General features: G+C 46.8%; 1 protein-coding gene across 2 annotated transcripts in view; it reads left to right on the top strand.

The window, feature by feature from the left end:
- Positions 1-19,904, top strand: part of LOC138472786 (protein-arginine deiminase type-3-like) — a 543,016-nt gene that overhangs the window by 344,707 nt on the left and 178,405 nt on the right. For both annotated transcript variants that reach the window (XM_069611133.1, XM_069611132.1), the window contains exon 5: positions 14,388-14,496. In XM_069611133.1, the coding sequence (XP_069467234.1) occupies positions 14,388-14,496 (109 nt within the window). The remainder of the gene's footprint in view (positions 1-14,387; positions 14,497-19,904) is intronic.

The raw sequence follows: 19,904 nt of genomic DNA, 5'->3' as shown, positions 1-19,904 counted from the left end.
CGCGCACCCCTGAAATCCACGTACCCGGCCATATCGCGTGTGGAACTTCCCGCGCACCCCTGAAATCCACGTACCCGGCCATATCGCGTGTGCAACTTCCCGCGCACCCCTGCAATCCACGTACCCTGACTAATCGCGTGTGGAACTTCCCGCGCACCCCTGAAATCCACGTAGCCGGCCATATCGCGTGTGGAACTTCCCGCGCACCCCTGAAATCCACGTAGCCGGCCATATCGCGTGTGGAACTTCCCGCGCACCCCTGAAATCCACGTAGCCGGCCATATCGCGTGTGGAACTTCCCACGCACCCCTGAAATCCACGTACCCGGCCATATCGCGTGTGGAACTTCCCGCGCACCCCTGAAATCCACGTACCCGGCCATATCGCGTGTGCAACTTCCCGCGCACCCCTGCAATCCACGTACCCTGACTAATCGCGTGTGGAACTTCCCACGCACCCCTGAAATCCACGTAGCCGGCCATATCGCGTGTGGAACTTCCCGCGCACCCCTGAAATCCACGTAGCCGGCCATATCGCGTGTGGAACTTCCCGCGCACCCCTGAAATCCACGTAGCCGGCCATATCGCGTGTGGAACTTCCCGCGCACCCCTGAAATCCACGTAGCCGGCCATATCGCGTGTGGAACTTCCCGCGCACCCCTGAAATCCACGTACCCTGACTAATCGCGCGTGGAACTTCCCGCGCACCCCTGAAATCCACGTACCCGGACATATCGCGTGTGGAACTTCCCGCGCACCCCTGCAATCCACGTACCCTGACTAATCGCGTGTGGAACTTCCCGCGCACCGCTGAAATCCACGTACCCGGCCATATCGCGTGTGGAACTTCCCGCGCACCCCTGCAATCCACGTACCCTGACTAATCGCGTGTGGAACTTCCCGCGCACCCCTGAAATCCACGTACCCGGACATATCGCGTGTGCAACTTCCCGCGCACCCCGGTATACACGCACACGTTTATTTTTTCTCTCAGCGCGTGTCTGTGTTTGTGGGTACCCCTTCGTACGTCATTTGTCCTGGAGGGCCACAGTATTGGACATTGATCATGTCTGTATATAGGTGCTATTTGTTGGCGCACCTTTTAGCGCACATTTCTTGCAGGCGCAGAGACGCTACCGCCTGCTTTCTTGTGGCGGTCGTGTTTGTGCCTGTTTGTGCCTGTGCGCTGCTTTGAGCGTGCGCTTTTTTGGCCTATTCTATTCCATGAATACGTGTTGTATGCGAGCGTGTGGGCGTTCCGCGCACTTGCCTCCTAAACTTTCCCCGTGCCGCCCACATTCTTCCCCATTCCGAGTGTTGTGCCCCATTTTATTCCCCATTCCGAGTGTCCCGCCCTGTGTTCCGCCTACTTTAGAGCTGTGCGCTGCGCTCGGAGTGATAGCGCAGTGGCCGTGGCGCACGACGTTGGTTGACCTGTGCGCCGGCCTGCGCCGCGCGCTTTTTCAGCGCACGTCCTCTGCTTTTCTTGCGCACGGACTTCCATGAATCGACGTGCGCTGGTTTCCCTGCGCTTTTCGCTAATTTTCGGCGCAGCGCACGTATTGGCCCCTCTGCGCCGGGATTTTCGGCGCACATTTATTCCATGAATCGGCCTGCTAGTGTCTTGCACAAGTTTGGATTTGCACCTTTTCAGTGGGTCATTTCTGTCTTCTGGTGCACTTGTGCGGTCTAGATTACTGTAGCTGCTTTAATATCCATCCAATGCACCAATCCCTTTTACCTGATGTGAGCTACTATACTGTACAACAATACAATCTTCATTCATATTTCTCATCTGCAAGCCCTGTTTAAATGGATAGTGCGCTCAAAAATGTTATTGTCTTAAAAGATGGGCAATAATCAAAAACATATAATAAACGTCTTTTTAAAGGATGTTCCTATGTAAAATTTTGCGCAAATAATGTTTAAACCCCTTTAATTTCAAGCACTAGGAGGCATCCATTTTGTGAAATGAATGCTATATAAATGCACAATTATTATGAGCCTCCTGTGCTTGTGTTAATCTATGATGCACTAATTAAGCAAAAACCACCTGCTGGTGGCTTTTATTACAGCGGCTGTGTAAAAGAAAAGCACATAATTTATAAATACAACACTGTTGTATTTATAAATGCCAGTACTTCTGCTTTGAGTCTCCAGGGCTCCCCCGGCTCTGGGGAGCACGGGAGACTCAAAGCAAAAGCCGCTGCAGTCATTGCCGTGGTTTTCTTTCTCAGTTTCCCGGGCTCCTGGGAAACTTAGAAAGAAAACCAAAGCAATCATAAATACAACATGGTTGTATTTATGATTACTGTGGTTTTCTTAAAAAAGAAAATAAGCACTTACCACAGCAGCCTTCCTGCAAGCCTGCATGCTCTGCTCTCTCCGACACCAATGAAGCAAAAGCTGCTGTAATAAAAGCTACCAGCAGGTGGGTTTTGCTTCATTAGGGCCCCAGAGATTAACACAAGCACAGGAGGCTCATCCATTTCACAAAATGGATGCCTCCTAGTGCTTGAAATTAAAGGGCTTTAAACATTATTTGGGCAAAATTTTACATGGGAACTTTCTTTAAAAAGATGTTTAATATGTTTTTGATTATTGGCCATCTTGGAAGATAATAACATTTTTGAGCGCATTATCCCTTTAATCGTGTTAACCTGCATGACATTTCTTATTTCCCTGCCGGTCTGACACCCCCCACTCGCCATGCACAGACAGACATGAAGTTAGTTTTTTGCGTTCTTATACTGGATTAATTGCAGATTTAGCTGATAAACACATATTTATAGTAACTAAAGGCATGCAGACATGCTGAAACAAATCTCATTCATTCGGGGTAAATTCTGTCAAGGGTGGATGTTTCTGGTCGGTCGGGAAGAATGATATGATATGGTGTACAAGAGGGCAGAGCGACCTCTGACGGGCCCATAGAATCAGAGCTCACACTCGAGTTCTTTAAGACGAGATAGCTGCACCTTGAGGTGGATGGGGTGGGGGATTCTCTTACTCCACACCAATCAAATAAGGATAACTCAGTTGTTTGGCAAAGGGGAGTCTGTTTAATGACAATTACATAACCGGGGAAACATGGAAATCAACAGTGATGCGATAGTCCGCCTCACCACAACTCCCAGAATCTTCATTCTAACCGCAATAGTTATAGTCAAAATTCGTCATCATTGACGTGTAAAACTCAAAAGTTTGTCATGCAATTTTATTGGTTGGAAAGGTAACTTAAGTATAGGTGCTATATCTGTATATGGTAACGGAGTGTGAGAATTGGATAACTCTTATCAGTGGGTGCCTACACCCATCCCTCTACATCACTCGTGCCAGACGTCACTAAAAGTACCATGTCTCATTGGTTCTACTAGTTATAGGACCCTTGATTATTTCGTCCATTGTGATTGGGTCGGTTACACCCCTAGGCATAAATCTCCACTTTAATTAGCAGCATGCAGAATGTTCACCCAGATGCGGTATTCCCCAAGATTCACCCTGCCTCCCTTCCATCAATCAGTACTTTAGGGCTATGTGTCAATTAGCTGGCAGAGGATGGCTTCGAAACTGTAGCTTCTTATCAGGAAAAGTTATGGCATCCTCTGGTTTTGGGTGACATCAGACGATGGTACCTCTCCACGCCTGGCTGGTCAGGTGTTAGTACACCGTGAAGCTGCTTCATTTTCCTTCTATTTGCATATTTGATTCTCCCTTCGGCCTTGCCACCTGCCTGGGCCTCCTTATTTCGACCTTCACGGGGCAGGCTGCTGTGCTCTTGAAGTTTCGATTCTACGATGTTGCCGCTCTCCTCCCTTCCTTGGGTTGACCTCGAATTCCCAGGCATGAGCTGCTTCTTGCTAAGTTTCGATTCTGCTCTTTCATCTGGCTTTGTGCTGGTATATGAATCCTGGCCTGTTTGACCCCTACCATCCTGGGCTTAATTCTGCTTTTGTAAAATGGATTTGCCCTTGTATAATGTGCTTCCTTGAGGTAGATATATAGTTGGCGCTTGCCGCTCTATTCTTCTACTAAGCATAGCAAGTAGTACTGTTTCCTTAGCTTCTTGCGTTCCAAGCCTATTTACAGGCGTTAGCTAGTTGCGTATTTTCATCCTGTTTTATGGTTATGTTTCTTTACAGTTCAGCAACGCCTCTTCTTATAAGTCCATTACATCTTTATTCATAACGTTTCGTCTTTGCGTGTCATTTTTTGGTTGTCGTTTCGTTAGTCTGTAAGTCTGTCCGGGCCCTTGTGTCATCACCATTCGCCTTCAATTAAGGCCCTTTGGGTCTCTCATGGGACAGTTTGCAAGTAGTCTTCATGTCATGTCAGCTGCTGGTACGGTTGTCTCAATGCGTACCGTGCTGCCCATGGTTGTCTGGTTATTGGCACTTCAACAGGTATTGCTCTTCTGATGGGCAGAGCCCTAGTGCTGCTCTCTGCTGGTTTATTTGCTCATCATACGTTGCATATCCCGGTGTGTACGTTCCTGGTGCTTCAAAATGGGTGGCTGAAGTGCAGGCCATGTCTGGGACCTCCTCTACAATGGCATTTATAACGCGGCTATACACAAGTGTTTCAAGGTGCGACGAGGCAAGGGAGGGGAACAAAGGGAAGACAGACAACAATCTTACTAGGTCAGGTGAAATTGAGGTCACGCAAGTGCAGGGGAGAGGGATGGGGAAAGTGTGAGGGGAAATGGGTGGGTGCAGTGCAGTACATGGGGTCAAACAATAAAGAAGTGCTGCCAGCTGGTGGCAAGTGCAAGTGCAGACAGCAGATGTCCAAAGTGCTGGTAGGGGGACAGTATGGTTACAGATAAAGACCAAAGTGCAAGGGTGCCAGGAGGGCTTTGCAGGTGTGCAACTGGTGGGGAGGGGACCTGGGCCCAGGTCAGAGGGTAGCCAGGTTACAAGTGCAGTTTGTTTCAGCCAGGAATTCAGCAGGGGAGAGGGAGATAAGGCAGAAGCAAAGAGGAAAGTCTTGATTTGCTTCCGGAACCAGAGATGGTTCTCCTCAAGTTTCAGAGAGGCAGGGATGCTGTTCCAGACGGAGGCCCCAGCTGAAGGAAATCTACCACCAACTTGTTACTTGGAGAAGCGACTGACCGTGAGGGAGTTGGAGACGGAGGAGGGAAGAGCTCAAGTAGGAAGATATCTATGAAGAGAGAGTTCGAGGTATTGAGGCCCCAGGCCCCAGAAATCCTTGTGGACAATGCAGAGGATCTTGAACTTGATCTTTGCAGCCACAGGGAGCCATTGCAGAGATTGCAGTGCTGGACAGATACGATCTCTGTGCTTGATGCCAAGAATAAGTCTCCGTCCTGTTCTGGATGAGTTTCAGAGGGTGGAGAGGAGAAGCTGGCAGATTTAGAAAGAGGCTGTTGCAGTAGTCCAGCCTAGAGGGAACCAGAGCTCTGGAGACGGTGAGCTTTTGGAGGGAAGGGGAAGAAAGGAAGAATACCTCTGAGGAGCTGCAGTTGGTAGTGTGAGTTCTTAGAGACATCGGAGATGTGAGGAGAAAAGGAGAGCGTGGAGTCCAAGATGACCCTGAGGTTCTTACCCTCAAAGGTGAGAGCAGGAAGAATCTTAGTATGTTAGCCCAAGGTGGATGTGAGAGACACTTGTCTGACTAAAGGGGGACAGCAGGTGAGTGTGGCTGCATATATGGGTGAAACGTGATCCAGGGACAGCAAGAACTTGTAGAGGAGGAGCCAAGTGCCTCTACCGGAATCCTGCCCCCATTTTGCCTATATGTTCGAAACCTGGAAATAGCGACATGCACAATGCCAATAATGGTCCCTATACCACGAAGAGTCTTCGAAACAAGGTATCCATTGAGAAAACCGTATTTGATGTACCTGCAGAAAAATTGCAGTCTTTTAAAGGAGGTCCCGGAAGAAGTGTGAAGATGAATGAAAGAGAAGACTGGTGATGACACATGAAGCAGAAATGATGCACCCAGAAGAGATGCCAATAAAGAGAGCATGTAGTCCTTATAGAATCTGATGGCGAAGTAAACAATTGAGCAACATTTCATGAGCAAAATGAAGATTGAACGTGCTGAGAGCACTGAAGAAAATGCAAGCTGTTTTATAATTGTGCAGATGCTGAAACGCAAGTAGATTAAGTAATCATGAGGCTGGCTATACGTATAAGTGTGTATAGAATCTGGATGTTCCACGACACATTTTCGCAAACTAGGACCCCGTGAACAGAAGGGCTGAAAGTGTGACGTAGTTTAAGAAAACAGCGGACGGCGAAGGAAGATTCAAGAAAAGTTGTCTGGCCCGGTGTCAAGGGTTGGGGCAGCCAAGAAACTGCTTATCTATTTGAGAAGAAGCGAAGAACGTGAGATGCGAGACGAGCTCCTGCGAGGTGTAATGGACAAACGCCAGAAGTGCCAGGTTTTATTAATTTAATAGTGTTAAATGCGAAGAAGGAGCTCAAAACATGGGTCCTGTCGCATGGTCAAGATGAAAATAGACTTTGGGCGAGCTACACCAAGCCCAGAAGAAAACACCATTCTCACACTCCCTTCTATTCTCTAGCACAGTGATACTTGCAAGGCCGACTTGAAAGACTAATACGAATGACAGAGAGTAGGAGTGATGATGGATGTTGGGCTAATTGGGTTGGGAGGCATGGTCAAGTCCAACCCTCGAGCACCTGGGGTACCATCTTGCGTGCTGCTAGCGAGTGGAATATTCGAGAAGGGTTCACGCATACCAACCAATCATAGAGGGCCACAGTGAAGAGCCATATAGTTTGAAAGCCAATGAAATGTTGTGTATTTTATGACACTGAAGATGACATGAATTAGGGGTAGGCACAGCTGTCCACCTAACCTTAGAGATGCAATCGTAGTCCTATCCCCCCATAGAAAGTATACTAAGATGTTCCCCTTAAGCCTTTCACAACTCTGAGTAGGTTTTCTTATTTTGTCACGTAGTATGATGTCATGCATGACAAATATTATAAATATGTTTTGTCATGTGAAACATTGAGAATGCTTGTGCGGCGTCCGTTGATGCTTGTTGTACTCCCTGTTTTAGATACTTGTTAATAAAGCAGCTAAATATTTGCCATCTTCTGAGCCGGTCTGATTATTGGTGTCAGAGTAAAATCTGCATCCCCATCCATCCCAGAAAGCGCTACCTCCCTTAAAGGCCTTCAAGGGCCTACGGGTTCAAATTTCCTAATCTTGCCCAATATAAACCGGTTTCTTCTATTCTTGATACTGTTCAAACAAGACCAGGTACTTGAACAATGGGGGATTTGAGGGCGGGGGTAGGCGGTGAACACCATGAATATAGAAAACACATTTTTTTTAAAGCTCTAAAGACAAAAAGACCTTTACAATGCTTGTTTTACGATCAATCGAAAATCGATTATTGTAAATCCAAATCGATCTTTTTCTCTTGAGACCTTTAAAATTTGCTCTTTTCACATAGAACCACTTGAACCACTAAGGCAGGCAAATGGTAATGATGGTTTGCGTATCTTCTGGCGAAATGGCACGCAATCGGTAGTCGGGTAGCTAGGCCCCCATGCTGTTTTCCCTTAGAACCACCAGGCAGGGGTCTTGATCCATGCTATCATGGGGCGCAATCAGTTAAGTATTTCAAGCCCCCACAAGTGTTGCTAGGGTGCCGATGTTGAGTAGACAGGTTTGCGGTTCTGTGGGTGAAGCTGCCATGGCCAGCGTAGTCAATGGGATTGATGTTGTGAGGCTGGAAATGTGTGGTGTCATGAGTAGGGGCAACAGTCGGTCAGGAGGGCAGGATGTCTGAGAGAATGGAAGGTGCAGTGGTTGATAAAGGATTGCAGGGGTGGCAGCACCAAGATGACCTGCAGTGCCATTTGTGTGTACCTGGGCACAAGTCTTGGAATATAGAAGTCATGGTCGTGAGTCTGGGAGTGTTCTTAAACAGTATATTATAGAGCTTTTGCTGCTTTGGCCCTTCCTTTACAGGTATAGATTGTTACTTAAGAGACGCAACTAGCCTCTCTGGATTCGCAACTGAGTGAATGGTCTGCATTCAGGATCACAGAGTACTTGAGAATCCGTGCCGGTCTGTGTCGTTTTTGCGGGACGTTGACCGTCTACCAGCTCCATCAGCAGGATTCATTCTACGAAAGCTACCGCCCTTCTTTTCCCCTCTCTGCTGTTTTATCATAGGCAGGTTGGTTAGCCGGGGTGGACTGGGAACCGAAAGAGGCATTGGAAATCATTTCCAAGGGGCCCCATATTACATATTTTGTGAAAGCCCAGCATTTTCCCTGTGAGAACATTTGGGAATACCTATACAAGAGGACCATGGTGCACAGGGCTACCGGGAAATGTACAGAGTTAGGCCAGTCCACCCCTGTTTGTTCGCCCCTGGGCTGTCTCCTACTCGCTTGTGGCATCCACAGCCATAACCAGCACTTCCAGAGAGGTGTTGGCGCCAATGATAAAATATACAGAATGTTAATGTCTTGGGCTCTTACAAATGAATGAGGCACTTGGACAGAAGGGGCTGTGGCCATAATCCCAAGACGCACAAGCCACTACTGTAGAGCCATACAGTATGGGGCCCTCCCAATGCTGACAGAGAGTGAACGAGACACTTCTAATGGGAAGGGCTGTAAAGGAAAGCAGACTGGTAAAGTACTCCCCTACAGATTCAAATCGTTCAGATGGCCGGTCAAGTGGCTCAGCGAGTAGAGCGCTCGCTGTCACATCCGTGCAGAGCTAGCAACAGGTTTGAATCCCGGCGGGGCCAAACTCAGCCTTTCAGCCTTTCATCCTTCCGAGGTCGATAAATGAGCACCACACACCGTGGGTAATAATAAGCAGCGCTCAGATACCTGAGGGTTCGTAGCGCTATATAAATACAAAATTACTATTATTTATTATTAATACTGATGGGAAAAGTAAGGGAATTACAAAGTGCCGAAACTTATAAGGGCTCATCAATAGGAACTTAATTTTTGCTTATGTGTCTTGGGTTTTCTTGGCCTTTGTACTCCTAATTTCCTTCGCCTTCTAGGGTCTCTTCTGTTTCATGGGTGGCTTCGGATGTCCCAAATCTGTGTTCTCGACGGAGCCGTTTGTGTGGTATGGTCGTCTTAGAAATTGTTGCTCTCCATTTAGGGATCGGTGTAGTTGGGTCAGATCAGGCATTGGCGAATAGGTTCAGAAGTGAATCGGCAAAGTGCTCCTGCCAGTCACCCCCTCAATTCTACAGGCTGCACAGGCTGTCTCTGGGTCAGCAGAAGTGACCTCATGCAAATGCCTTCATGTTTTCTGTTTGAAGTGCCACCACGGTGAAACAGCGAGTCACCTTGAGGATTCATGCACATCGAACTGCCTTTCCACCCAGGGCGCAAAGTACCCCTGATGACACAAGAACGTTACCATATAACTCGATGCATAGCATTCTGTTAGGACGGTGTGAATGGGTGTGGGAAGGCAGTTCAGGCAGGGGAGGGAGGCTTCAGCTGAACTGTGCTTCTGATTAAGCTGGTTCTGGGAGAGTGCTGCCTCCTGGAAGTTGAGCAGCCAAGCCCAGGCTGCATGTCGTGTGGGTAGTACATTCACACATTTAAATCGCTAGGCCCGGTGCATAAAGCTGTCTATAAATCAGGAGCGGAATTTTCTTCTTGCAAAGTTTAGTATCTATAAACCTGCCAGGCCACTTCGCTCGCTCGCAAGCACTGATGAGCATCCAGCCCCCCACCAACCCTTCGGGGTCAGGCTTGTTCGAGTGGGCGGGCGTGCGTTGTCAGTGGCGGCATCTAAGGCCTGGAATTTTCTCCCGTTTTACTTACGGAACATATACTGCCTGATTCATGGAATTATTTGCATGAAAAACGCAGATTTGCGCACCATTCTGCCCGAAAATCCTCCTACTTCAAACAGGGATTTTCGGGCAGACAGGCGCTCAAATCTGCGTTTTTCACGCAAATAATTCCATGAATCAGGCTCAGAGTTTCATTTGTTATTTCGTCAGGCACTGACTGAAGACTTTTCTCTTTTAGTCTTGCTGCTTTTTGGTCGACCTCACTTCTTAGTGTTAAGACGGATTTCTGAACTCTGTCCTGGCGGCGCAGAAGTTCAGAAGGCCAACCTAATTACTTGGAACAGGGTAACCTCTGGACGAGCCAGACCAATCAAGGTAGCGATCGCGGCGGTCAAGACTAGGTCTCAAGAGGGGTGAGGGTGACTGAAAGCCCGCAATGAGCACACAAAGCAAGAGCGCTTACAAACTACTCCAAACAGTTGTTATATCAAAAATATATACACATTTATTTTAAGGCCTTTAAAATAATGACCGTAGCGAGAAAATCAGAATATCACAATACTAAGCCAAAACATACCATATCAACACAATATATATACAAATACGACAGTCGCAAGCATTAGAGGCACGAAATGTGTAGTCCACCTGCAAGGGAAGGAAAACAGGCAGTGCGATAATGCTTTAGACTCAGTTCGCCTTCAGAGGCACCTAACTAGATGGAAGTCCGAGCCCTGCGAAGAGTGGAGCCTTGTGCTCAAAGTACCTGCACACGCTGGTGCCAACGGGCAAAAGGAGAAGCTCTTCGGAGGAAGTCAGGCAGTTCGGGTTAGTGCACAACAGAAGAAGAACAGGTTCCGCGCCTCAAGCACAGCCTCCACAGTGAGCAGAAGCAGAGCGCGAGTACGGACAAAAGGGTGCTGTTTTTACACAGCGGGGAAAAGCAATGGGCTACTGCAGGAGGGCGACCAGATCCTAGCTAAACTACTCACCGGTCCCCGATGCAAGCAGACCCAGGCTTCTCCACGTTAGTTTCAGCAGCTGGCAGGTTCAGAAGAGCCGGGAACGCCTCGTCGTCGTGTAGAGAAAAAAGACGCCCCAATCGAAGAAACCTGCACAGGTTTGTCACCACCGCAGGGCAACGGAGCGGCCGTGTGTATCTGAGCCAAATGTACACTACTCACTTCAGACTTGGGAACGCCAAGTGTACGAAGCGTGTGAGAGTGACCAGGACTCGAAATACAACACAACCTGGCGGCGGTTACAGAGCAGGACTCCCGTGTAAGCTGGTCAGTCAACTGGATGGCCCAGAGACGCTTCCGAAGGCTTACTGGCAGGAGATGATGAAGTCGCCGAGAATAGCTGTTCCTGCTATTCCAAAGGTCGAAGCACCAGTACAGGCCTTCTGGTTCGATCAAAGGAGGAAAGGGTGTCACAGGACGACAGCAGTGCAAAGGAGGAGTCCTTCAGCGGGTCACCAGCGATTCCTCGGTCCAGCCTCTTGGTTGCAGGATACTTGGCTCCTGTATTCCTTCGTTCGTGAGAACTCAGGAGATCGACATGGTAGTGGTGTTTCCAGCCCCCTCTTATCCACGGTTCCCTTCGCGCCAAAACGCAGGGGAGCCAATGGGAGATCCGCTCATCAACACACACACCATTCGTGGACCAATCACGGACCACGGTGGTCCCAGGCATTCACACCACCCTAGACTCTCTGGCACCCAGGATGTGTATTGGGACCAGACATCCCAGCCCACACCCTGGAGGCACACAAAAGACATGTAGAAGCCCGCGAAAGCATCCGTGTTTCGCGGGAAAGTACATGCCCAAATAAGGAAGGCCCCGGGTCGCTCGACCTGGGGAAGGTGAAGGGAGCAAGACGGTCAGTGGACAGGACAACGGAGCCTCGTGGTCTGGCCATTTTGGGAGCCAGGCCACCATTTTGGGTTCAGCGCGAAAAATGCGCGCAGAACGCCAAAAGGAGCTCAAAATACACAAAACGATCGCTGCCACCATTCCAATCCCTGAATGACTTGCACCAATCAAATACAATCCTAAACGAGTATCTAGGGCCTGTAGAAGGCTAGAGACCCAAGAGAGCTGTAACTTAGCTTACAGTGCCCTCTTGTGTCATGTTGCACTAAAGCCGCAACATGATAAAAGAAACTACGGGAAACAGCGTTCCCCGGTACTGACTGTCTTAAGGGCATGTCAATTTCCCCATAAGAAAAGGAGCGAAAGCCCAGAGGAGTGCGGCAGAAGGCTGCACTTCTCTGGCAAAGTCAAGAACAAGGTGAAAAACAACAGCAAAAAGTTTAGGGGTTGCCACATGGAAGGAAAATTACCTACAATTACGAAATCTTTCCTAACACTTAGCTTAGCGCCAAGAAGCCTTTGGGCCCACATTGCGCTTTACAAATGCGATTAAGATAAGTACATACCAACAGGCTGCATGCATTCCGGGACAGGTGGTCCTTCAAAGGTAAAAACCGAAAAGCATCTACAAATTGTATCTTATAGACGCATGAAATAAACATTCTTAATAGAAAGGTGTGCTAAAAAATGAGGAATAAATGCAAACAATAAATAATAAATACACCCAGACACAAAAAAACATCTAGAGGGGCTGCTTTGAGCTTCTCCTGATGTTTAATGTACACAGCAGCCAAAGAAAGAGTGGGGCAGGTCAAAACCCGAGATAAAGTGGCTGTGCCCTTCCACCGAGTACTGTAGGCTTGATGTGCCCAATTTTAGCTCTCGGCAGTTGACACTCTCTCGGGTATCAATGGCAGAAAGTGGACGGCAGATTCAGCCAACAACGCTTTTGAATAAGGCGAAGGAAGTGTCTTTTAGAAGCGCAGCATGTGTGTAATAAATGGCATTATGCCCCATGCATTCTGGGACACATAGCACTTCAATGGTAATAACAGAAATGTATCAGCGAGAGTCAGTAAAAAGAAGAAAACATAAACCTAGCAAGAACAACATGTACTGAAAACCTGGCCCATTTTATCAGCAGTTTGTTTTTGCTGAGTTTTTTGCAGCCAATGTTGGCTAAAAAAAAAAAAAAAAAGCTCACCACCTGTTTTTAAAGTGTGTGGGTTCCCACCAGCCCTCTCCTTACAAGTTATTTACTAGCTATTCCCCACATCCCCTACCTCTTATATCCCTTTACCCACCCGCCAATATTTTCAGTGTTTTTTTTATATGCCAGAAGTCGGCAGCAAAAAACTCAGCAACAAAAAAAACCTGCCGATGAATGAACGTAGTACGCTGAAAACAGCAGGGAAAAATACAAGCAACACATAATAAGTAAAAGCAAGTGATACACAATAACTAATAAACTACACCGGTCTAACATGTACTTTTTAATGAGCACATCCAAAGAGTAGGGAGAAGGTCGAAACCCTGGTTCTCGGTTCATTTATGGGCCAATCTGTTGAAGAGGCGTTCACCCAGTTGATGAAGCAGACACCAGGTTCACACCTTGAGGCCCAATTAGTCACGGGTGCAGGTGGTTGTCGGTCACTCCTTCATCCTCTCCCATGTGCTTGAAAGGGCGCCTATGCCACACTCCCCTCCTCGGGGCACACCTCTGCCGGCATGCAGAACGAGATGGGCCTGTTTCTACCCTAGTTGAAATCTGAGGATGCACCGGCGGGGAAATGAGACTCAGCCAATTGGAAGGCTGTGTGCAGTGTGCATCAGAGATGAATCCTGCCTAAAATAGATGGGTCAGTGAGGTGGAAGATTAGAACTGTTTATGGAAGAAAAAAACATGTACGAATGTTGCTCTGTGGTTCTTTAAGTCCACGATTGTTAAGCCAGTGCCTGTTCCCCAGTGCTTATTCCCCAATATCACCCATTGCACTGAATATGTTAACACTCTGATACAAATCTGTGGTATGACGTTGTAAAATCGGCAGGCTTTTTTCGCTGAGTTTTTTGCCGAACATTTTCGGCTGAAAAAACACATAAAAAATATGGGGGGGGGGTCTAAGCTGATATAAGGGGTACGGGGGTGTGGGGAATAGGGACTAGATAATAGGGAAAGGGGGTTGGGAGGGGACCCCCAAATATGAACAAAATTTCAATTAGTTTTTTTGGCCAAAGGTTTTCAGCCAAAATTTCTGAAAAATAACCTGGCATTATAAGAACTTAGAACCCAAATCTGTATTCATGTTTCTGTTTAGAGTCTGCATACCAAGCCCTTTCTGCGATACCCGCCTAATGCCTCATATTCTGCATTGCTTTATCAAGGTGTTAATATATTGCTCTGTGGTTCAAATGCTTGATACACGTGGCTTATTAACTAAAGGTACAGAAAAAGAGGAGTTGTGCAAGGCCACCCAAAAGGGGAGATGAAACTAAATCACAGGTAGTCTTTATGCAATGCAAGGGAAATCAGACAAAGACTCTGCAACTTTTTGCGAACGATGCAGAGGACGTACAGGGGCAAAGACCGGGGATACAACTGAGATTTGACCATTAACCTGACAAGAGAAAATGGTTTGATTTTGGAAGTTCAGGACTCTTATTAAACTGCTCGAATCAGTCGTGAGCATAGAGAAATGAGACTTCATTTTTCCCTCTCTCCACAGGCATCATGGACATGGGGGAGTAAAGGGCAGGGTGCCATCCTGCTCGTGAACTGTGATCGAGAGGAGAAGTGCATCTGCTCAGGTGGCCAGGACACGTTCAATACCGCAGGTACAGTACACAATGCGCACAGGCAGATGTATCGGACCCAGGAACTTTCAATATGTGGGTTTCGATATAGAGAGAGAGAGAGAGAGAGAGAGAAAATGTGTGTGTGTCTGTGTGTGCGCACGCGCCTGCACCTCCACTGAGCTATATTATCTATGCCCTGCCCTGTTTTGAAGGGCTTCAGCCATTTAGGTTCTGTATGCTGCACTGTGTTATGTTATGCTACGCCATGGCATGCTGTGAGCTGTAGGGACATGTTCTGTAATGTCTTGTTCTCCAGTGATCAAAGTGTTCTTTTCTCAAAGCTAAATGCGCGTTAGCTAGAATCTACTCAGTGCTACTGTATGTACTCATTCACTCCTTTTGGGGGAGGAGGGGAGAATATGTTGTCAGTTTCTTTTTATACTAGATGGATAGGTCATGCTAGAATATGTTGAGGTTTCATTATAATGTTTTGCTTTGAAGCAGCCATAAGACAGCAGGTAGCAAGCCCTAAACACGCACAAAAACCCCCTAGAAGGGTAGACTTGGGAAATGTAATCTGTTAACTAGAGCATAGACTCTTATTTTAACGTAACGTTCGTATGATGCCCTCTGTTAACAGGACACAGTAATTGCAGCCCAGGGTAAGCAGGCTAGTCGAAGGCTTGATTTATAAACTCCCAAAGCGGATTCCTGCCTCACACACCAATACAAACATTGAGTCTTAGCAGGACTTGGAACCTCCAGGAAGGCTGGACTGGACGTTCTGCTAAGTGTGCCCATGTTTGCTTCCAGCTTTCTCCTCTATGGCTTTGCACGCTCTGTTTTCTTGGGCATGGTTTCTGCCTTAGCTCACCATGACATTGTGAAAGATTCAAAAGAATGACCACGGCTAGGCAGGTCCTTTGTGTCGTTAAGCACTTTGCACAAAAGTACACGCCTAAGCTTTTGGTAGCCATCACAATAACTGGCATTGGCAATGCCAACAGTTTGGGCTTTTGTGTAGGCATCAGAAAGACTTGCCCGGCACTGCCATAGTGGTATAACCTGCCCATTGATGGTAGCAGGTGCAAAAGGGTGCAAGTACTTGGGCATCCAGTATCAGTGCCTAGCAGATGCCTAATACTTAGACACAAGTCACAACTGTTGACTTTGCCAATGCTTGTTTTTAACAGGACTTCATTGAATGACATGCATAGTGCTTATAAATCAAGTGGCTGCAAGCAGACCTGGTTAAGAGTTCTATTACACCAGTAGGGGTTAACTGCTCCAATTAAGTCATTAACTCTCGGAAGACTGCTTTGCAAAGACACTGGCAGGCCCTTCAAGTGCAAAGTTTGATGAGAAGGCTCAATTAAAGTGAGCACAGAGAGTTCCCAAGAGAAGGTATTTCGGGCAGGGAGGGGCAGGAACTGGGTGAGAATGCTCATAAGGATTAGCATGACCATGGGCAGTCCATGGGAGGGTAAACAACCAAACACCACCCACAAGTTTTATGTCCCTCGTCGTATGCCATTTCTCCATGTCTGTACTCTAATGCAAGTGAACTGGAGGATTCCAGCCCTTTAAGATGATTAGCGGTACCCTGGGGATGCAGATTTTATTCATACATCAATAATCAAGATGACACAGGCAAAGTTTGTCTGTTTTAATGTCAAGTATCGTAAAACTGGGAGTACAACGAACATCAGCAATTGCTCGATACTCTGACTCTACTTCATTAAAAAGTTGGGCTTTTGTACCCAAAAGTGGTCATCACTGATATGCTGACCTGTGTCATTACCAACGTCATCTTACGTGGCAAACTACTAAAACCTATCGGGGAAGTGGGATTGGTTCTAAGTGAATAACTAAGCATAGGTTCTATATCTGTATGGAGTAATGGAAAGAGGTAATTTGATAGTTAACATCAGGTGGGGCAACTAAGCCCTCCCTTCAAAATGGCCACTATGAACGTCACTAAATATACGACGTCCCATTGGCTACACATACTATAGGACCACCAACTATGTGGTCCCCTTGAATTGGTTGGCTCTATCCCCCATCAGTAGTTTTCCTACCTACGTTAGCAGCAAGCAGACTGAACAACCAGGTGCGGATAAGCTTGTCTTGATACCAGCTTCCCGCCAATTAAAATATCATCCATCACCTCAATGGTCCAGTGTCAATTAATACTTTGAAGTTGGCCTTGAGTTTGTACTGTTCTCTGAGAATGTTTAAGGAGTATGGATACTAGCCGGTTTACGTGCTTAGGTGTGATCACTTTGCTCGTCCAACTTTCTTCCATCACGTGACTGGACACCACAAAATTTAGCCTTTTCGTGTATTTGATTTTATTCTCAATAGTCCTCTGACCTCTTTTGTTTTTGCTTACCTCTCTGAACAGGAGCTTCTGTTCTCTCACATTAATTGTATTGTGTCAGCCAACTCCAGTTTGAAAAGACCTCGGCTTTCTTGGCTCAGTGAACTCCTTAGCTGCACTTTTATTCTGTTTAATTCATTGGCTTTTCTCAACTGCGACACTGAAACGAGGCCTTCTGTTTTGTTCAATACTGCTTATATACGTAGCAGAAACATTTATTCTTTATTTGTCCATATGTATCTATTGAGGTATATATGTATATGTTGGCGCTTGCCGCAGTCTAATCTATTTAAAAGCATGTGGCTAGCTTCATGATTGCTTTGCTGCTTGCGTTTCATTGAATCTGTACACGTTTAAACTAAGTATCTCATCAGGTTTGTGGCATAAGTCTCTTTATCTTGATCCCAAGATGTCACTTATTCTTGGTAGTACTTTGTTCTTTATAAATCGTCTGCCTCTCTGGTCCGGTTATCTTTCTATATGGGTGTTGATTCACCTTTGTATGACGTCACCATTCATCGTTGTCATTAAGTTTCTTGGCTTCTTCAGGAATCTCGTTCAAATGGCCATCATATTGTCTTGAATGGAAGTATGGTTTCCTCAATGGGTACTTTACCTCCCATATTCTCTTAGGTATAGGTATTCTTATGGGTATGCACAGAGCCCACGCTCTTCTCTTTGCTGGTTTAACTGTTCACTATATGTCGCATACTTTAGTTCATACGTTTCAGGTACCGTAGGCGGGGCAGTTGGAGTGGGGGTACTTGGCTCCTCCTCTACACAATAGTTTCGGCATATATGTGGCGCTGCCCAAACTAATGAGGAAACCAAAGAAGGAGAGTTCTCAGCACACTTTTCAGGCAGCCTTTGCAAACTTGGTAAGTTCGCATTTCTAACATACAACCCCTCCCAAATGTTGGGCGCTCAGGAAATAAGCAGAAGGGTTTTGCAGTCTGTTTTCTGGGGCATGCCTTCAACATGCCAAGTCTCACTAGGCAGTGATTCAATTCCAGATCTTCTCCCTTGCCGCAGCAAACACCTCTTCTCCCGCTCGCTCCTTTTGGCACCGCACCCCACAGAATACAGTTGAGTTCCATAATAAATTCGCTCCAGTTGTTCATATGGCTCCTCCATCTTTTCCTTCTCATGCCTTCCTGAGCATCTTATCCATCCATCATCCTCATCCTAACTATCTACCCGTCGTTGCTCCTTCCTATCACTAATAAATGACCCATCATACTCCTCCTTTGCCTCTGACGGGCAAATGCGCTTTGACACCATAAGCTATGGCAGGAGGTGGAATACAAATGCAAGATAACATAACAACGCTTGAACTGAGGTGTGGGGGGAGAAGTAGTCCAGGTGCTCACCCTAGGGATGAGGTGCCATACATTTTGCGAAGTTGCAGAAAAGGCTGGTTTTACATAGTGGCCATCTTGCCCCAAACTCTGGTTTTTTGTAGTTAAATGCAGTGGTGGAGTATAATGGCACTGTGGAATATTCACCAGTGCAAACATAATCACTCCCCTCCCCTGGGCCACCATCGCTACTCATCTGGCACAAACTCCCATTGGCCAGTATTGTAGAATAAATGATGGCACAAGCAAAGCCTCCCATTGCCACGTCAGTTTGAGTGATGCCCGAGGCACAATTGAGCCATTGTTCAGTCTCCCTAAAATGGGGAGAGAGAGAGAGAGAGAGAGAGAGAGAGAGAGAGAGAGAGAGAGAGAGAGAAAAAAAGGCAGTGCAAAGTAAAGTGGAGAAATAGAAAGAGGAATTAAAAAGAACGGAGCAAAGGAAAATGATCAAAGTGTGTACAAAGAGGAGGGGCAGGAAGACTAAAGGGGCTGAGAGCTGCAGCAGCCCACATGCTGAAGGGAGAAGCAGTACTGCAGCTCAGGGGTCTTCGTGTGAGTGCAGGGGCCGGGGGCAGGTTTGCTACAGCCTCGCAGAGATAACAGTACTCTTTACTCTTCTTTGAGCTGGCCATATGTCTCCAATTAGTGTGCACCAGTACTGTGTCCTAAAACTAGACACTTTGGTTCTCAAAATCACTTAATATGTGAGTGCCAATAATTGGAGCCTGTGTGTTGCTTGCTGTCAACATGCACACCATCGGGGACTGACTTGGTGGCCCTGTAAACAAAGACGTAACTGGTCCAGAAGAGAAACTGAAGATTTCCCAATAGGCTGTTGCAAACGGAGAGGAGAGGAGAGGAGCGGCGAGGCTGCTCATCTTGTAAGCAAAATGTTAACAAAGTGTAAGGTATATGCAAACGCTGCAGGTTTTTTCAGTATTGGCAAATTATCATTTGTGTTTTGTGGATTCAAATATTGGAATTGGACTACAGCAGAGGGTGACTGGCTTATTGATGGGGAGGTACCTCTATGCCAGTAGACAGCCTGATGGCACCGTCGACTGGCATTTCTTCCCCAATGAAATTATGCACAGGGCCATCAATTTGTCTCAATTTCAGCATGTCTTGTGGGGCTCCCCCTTCACATATGCTGTCCAATAGATTCCCTGACATCACGGTTGCCTGTGCGCCTGTGTCCACCATTTCAAACACATTACATTTCTCCTTTCGATGGAAACAGGGGTGGAACACCTGTCTTCACATTCTTAAAGTATGCAAAGGAAGTGTGACTTGTTGCTAATCTCAGGGCTTGTTTTCTTAAGGCCCGCCTGGGTTCTTGCTAAGCAAAGTGGCATATGAAATGACCTTTTAACCCCCTTTTTGCTCATCTCTTTTTCAATTTCTCTGTTTGTTTCTGTCCTGAGAATTCATTTGGAGCTTTGTCACTGATTTCCCCCCCATTTTATATCTGGGCCACCTGTATTCTCACCCAATTCCTTTTCTGCTTGTTCCCCATTATTTTGATTTCCTTCACTCTGGAGCATCATTTTTGTGTTTTCATTCGCAGTATTTGGCAGAACATCAGAATTGTGTGTTTGAAACTGTCTCTTGTACCATGCCAATCCACTCTGCCTCTTGGAACATCTGTGGCTCGAAATACTCCTCAGTGGACTACATGTCCTTTGTAACATTTTAATTTCTGTGCATAT

Source organism: Ambystoma mexicanum, chromosome 8 (genome assembly GCF_040938575.1).
Source record: "Ambystoma mexicanum isolate Mex_15411 chromosome 8, UKY_AmexF1_1, whole genome shotgun sequence".
Lineage (NCBI taxonomy): Eukaryota > Metazoa > Chordata > Amphibia > Caudata > Ambystomatidae > Ambystoma > Ambystoma mexicanum.
This window is presented reverse-complemented; position numbering and strand designations above follow the sequence as displayed.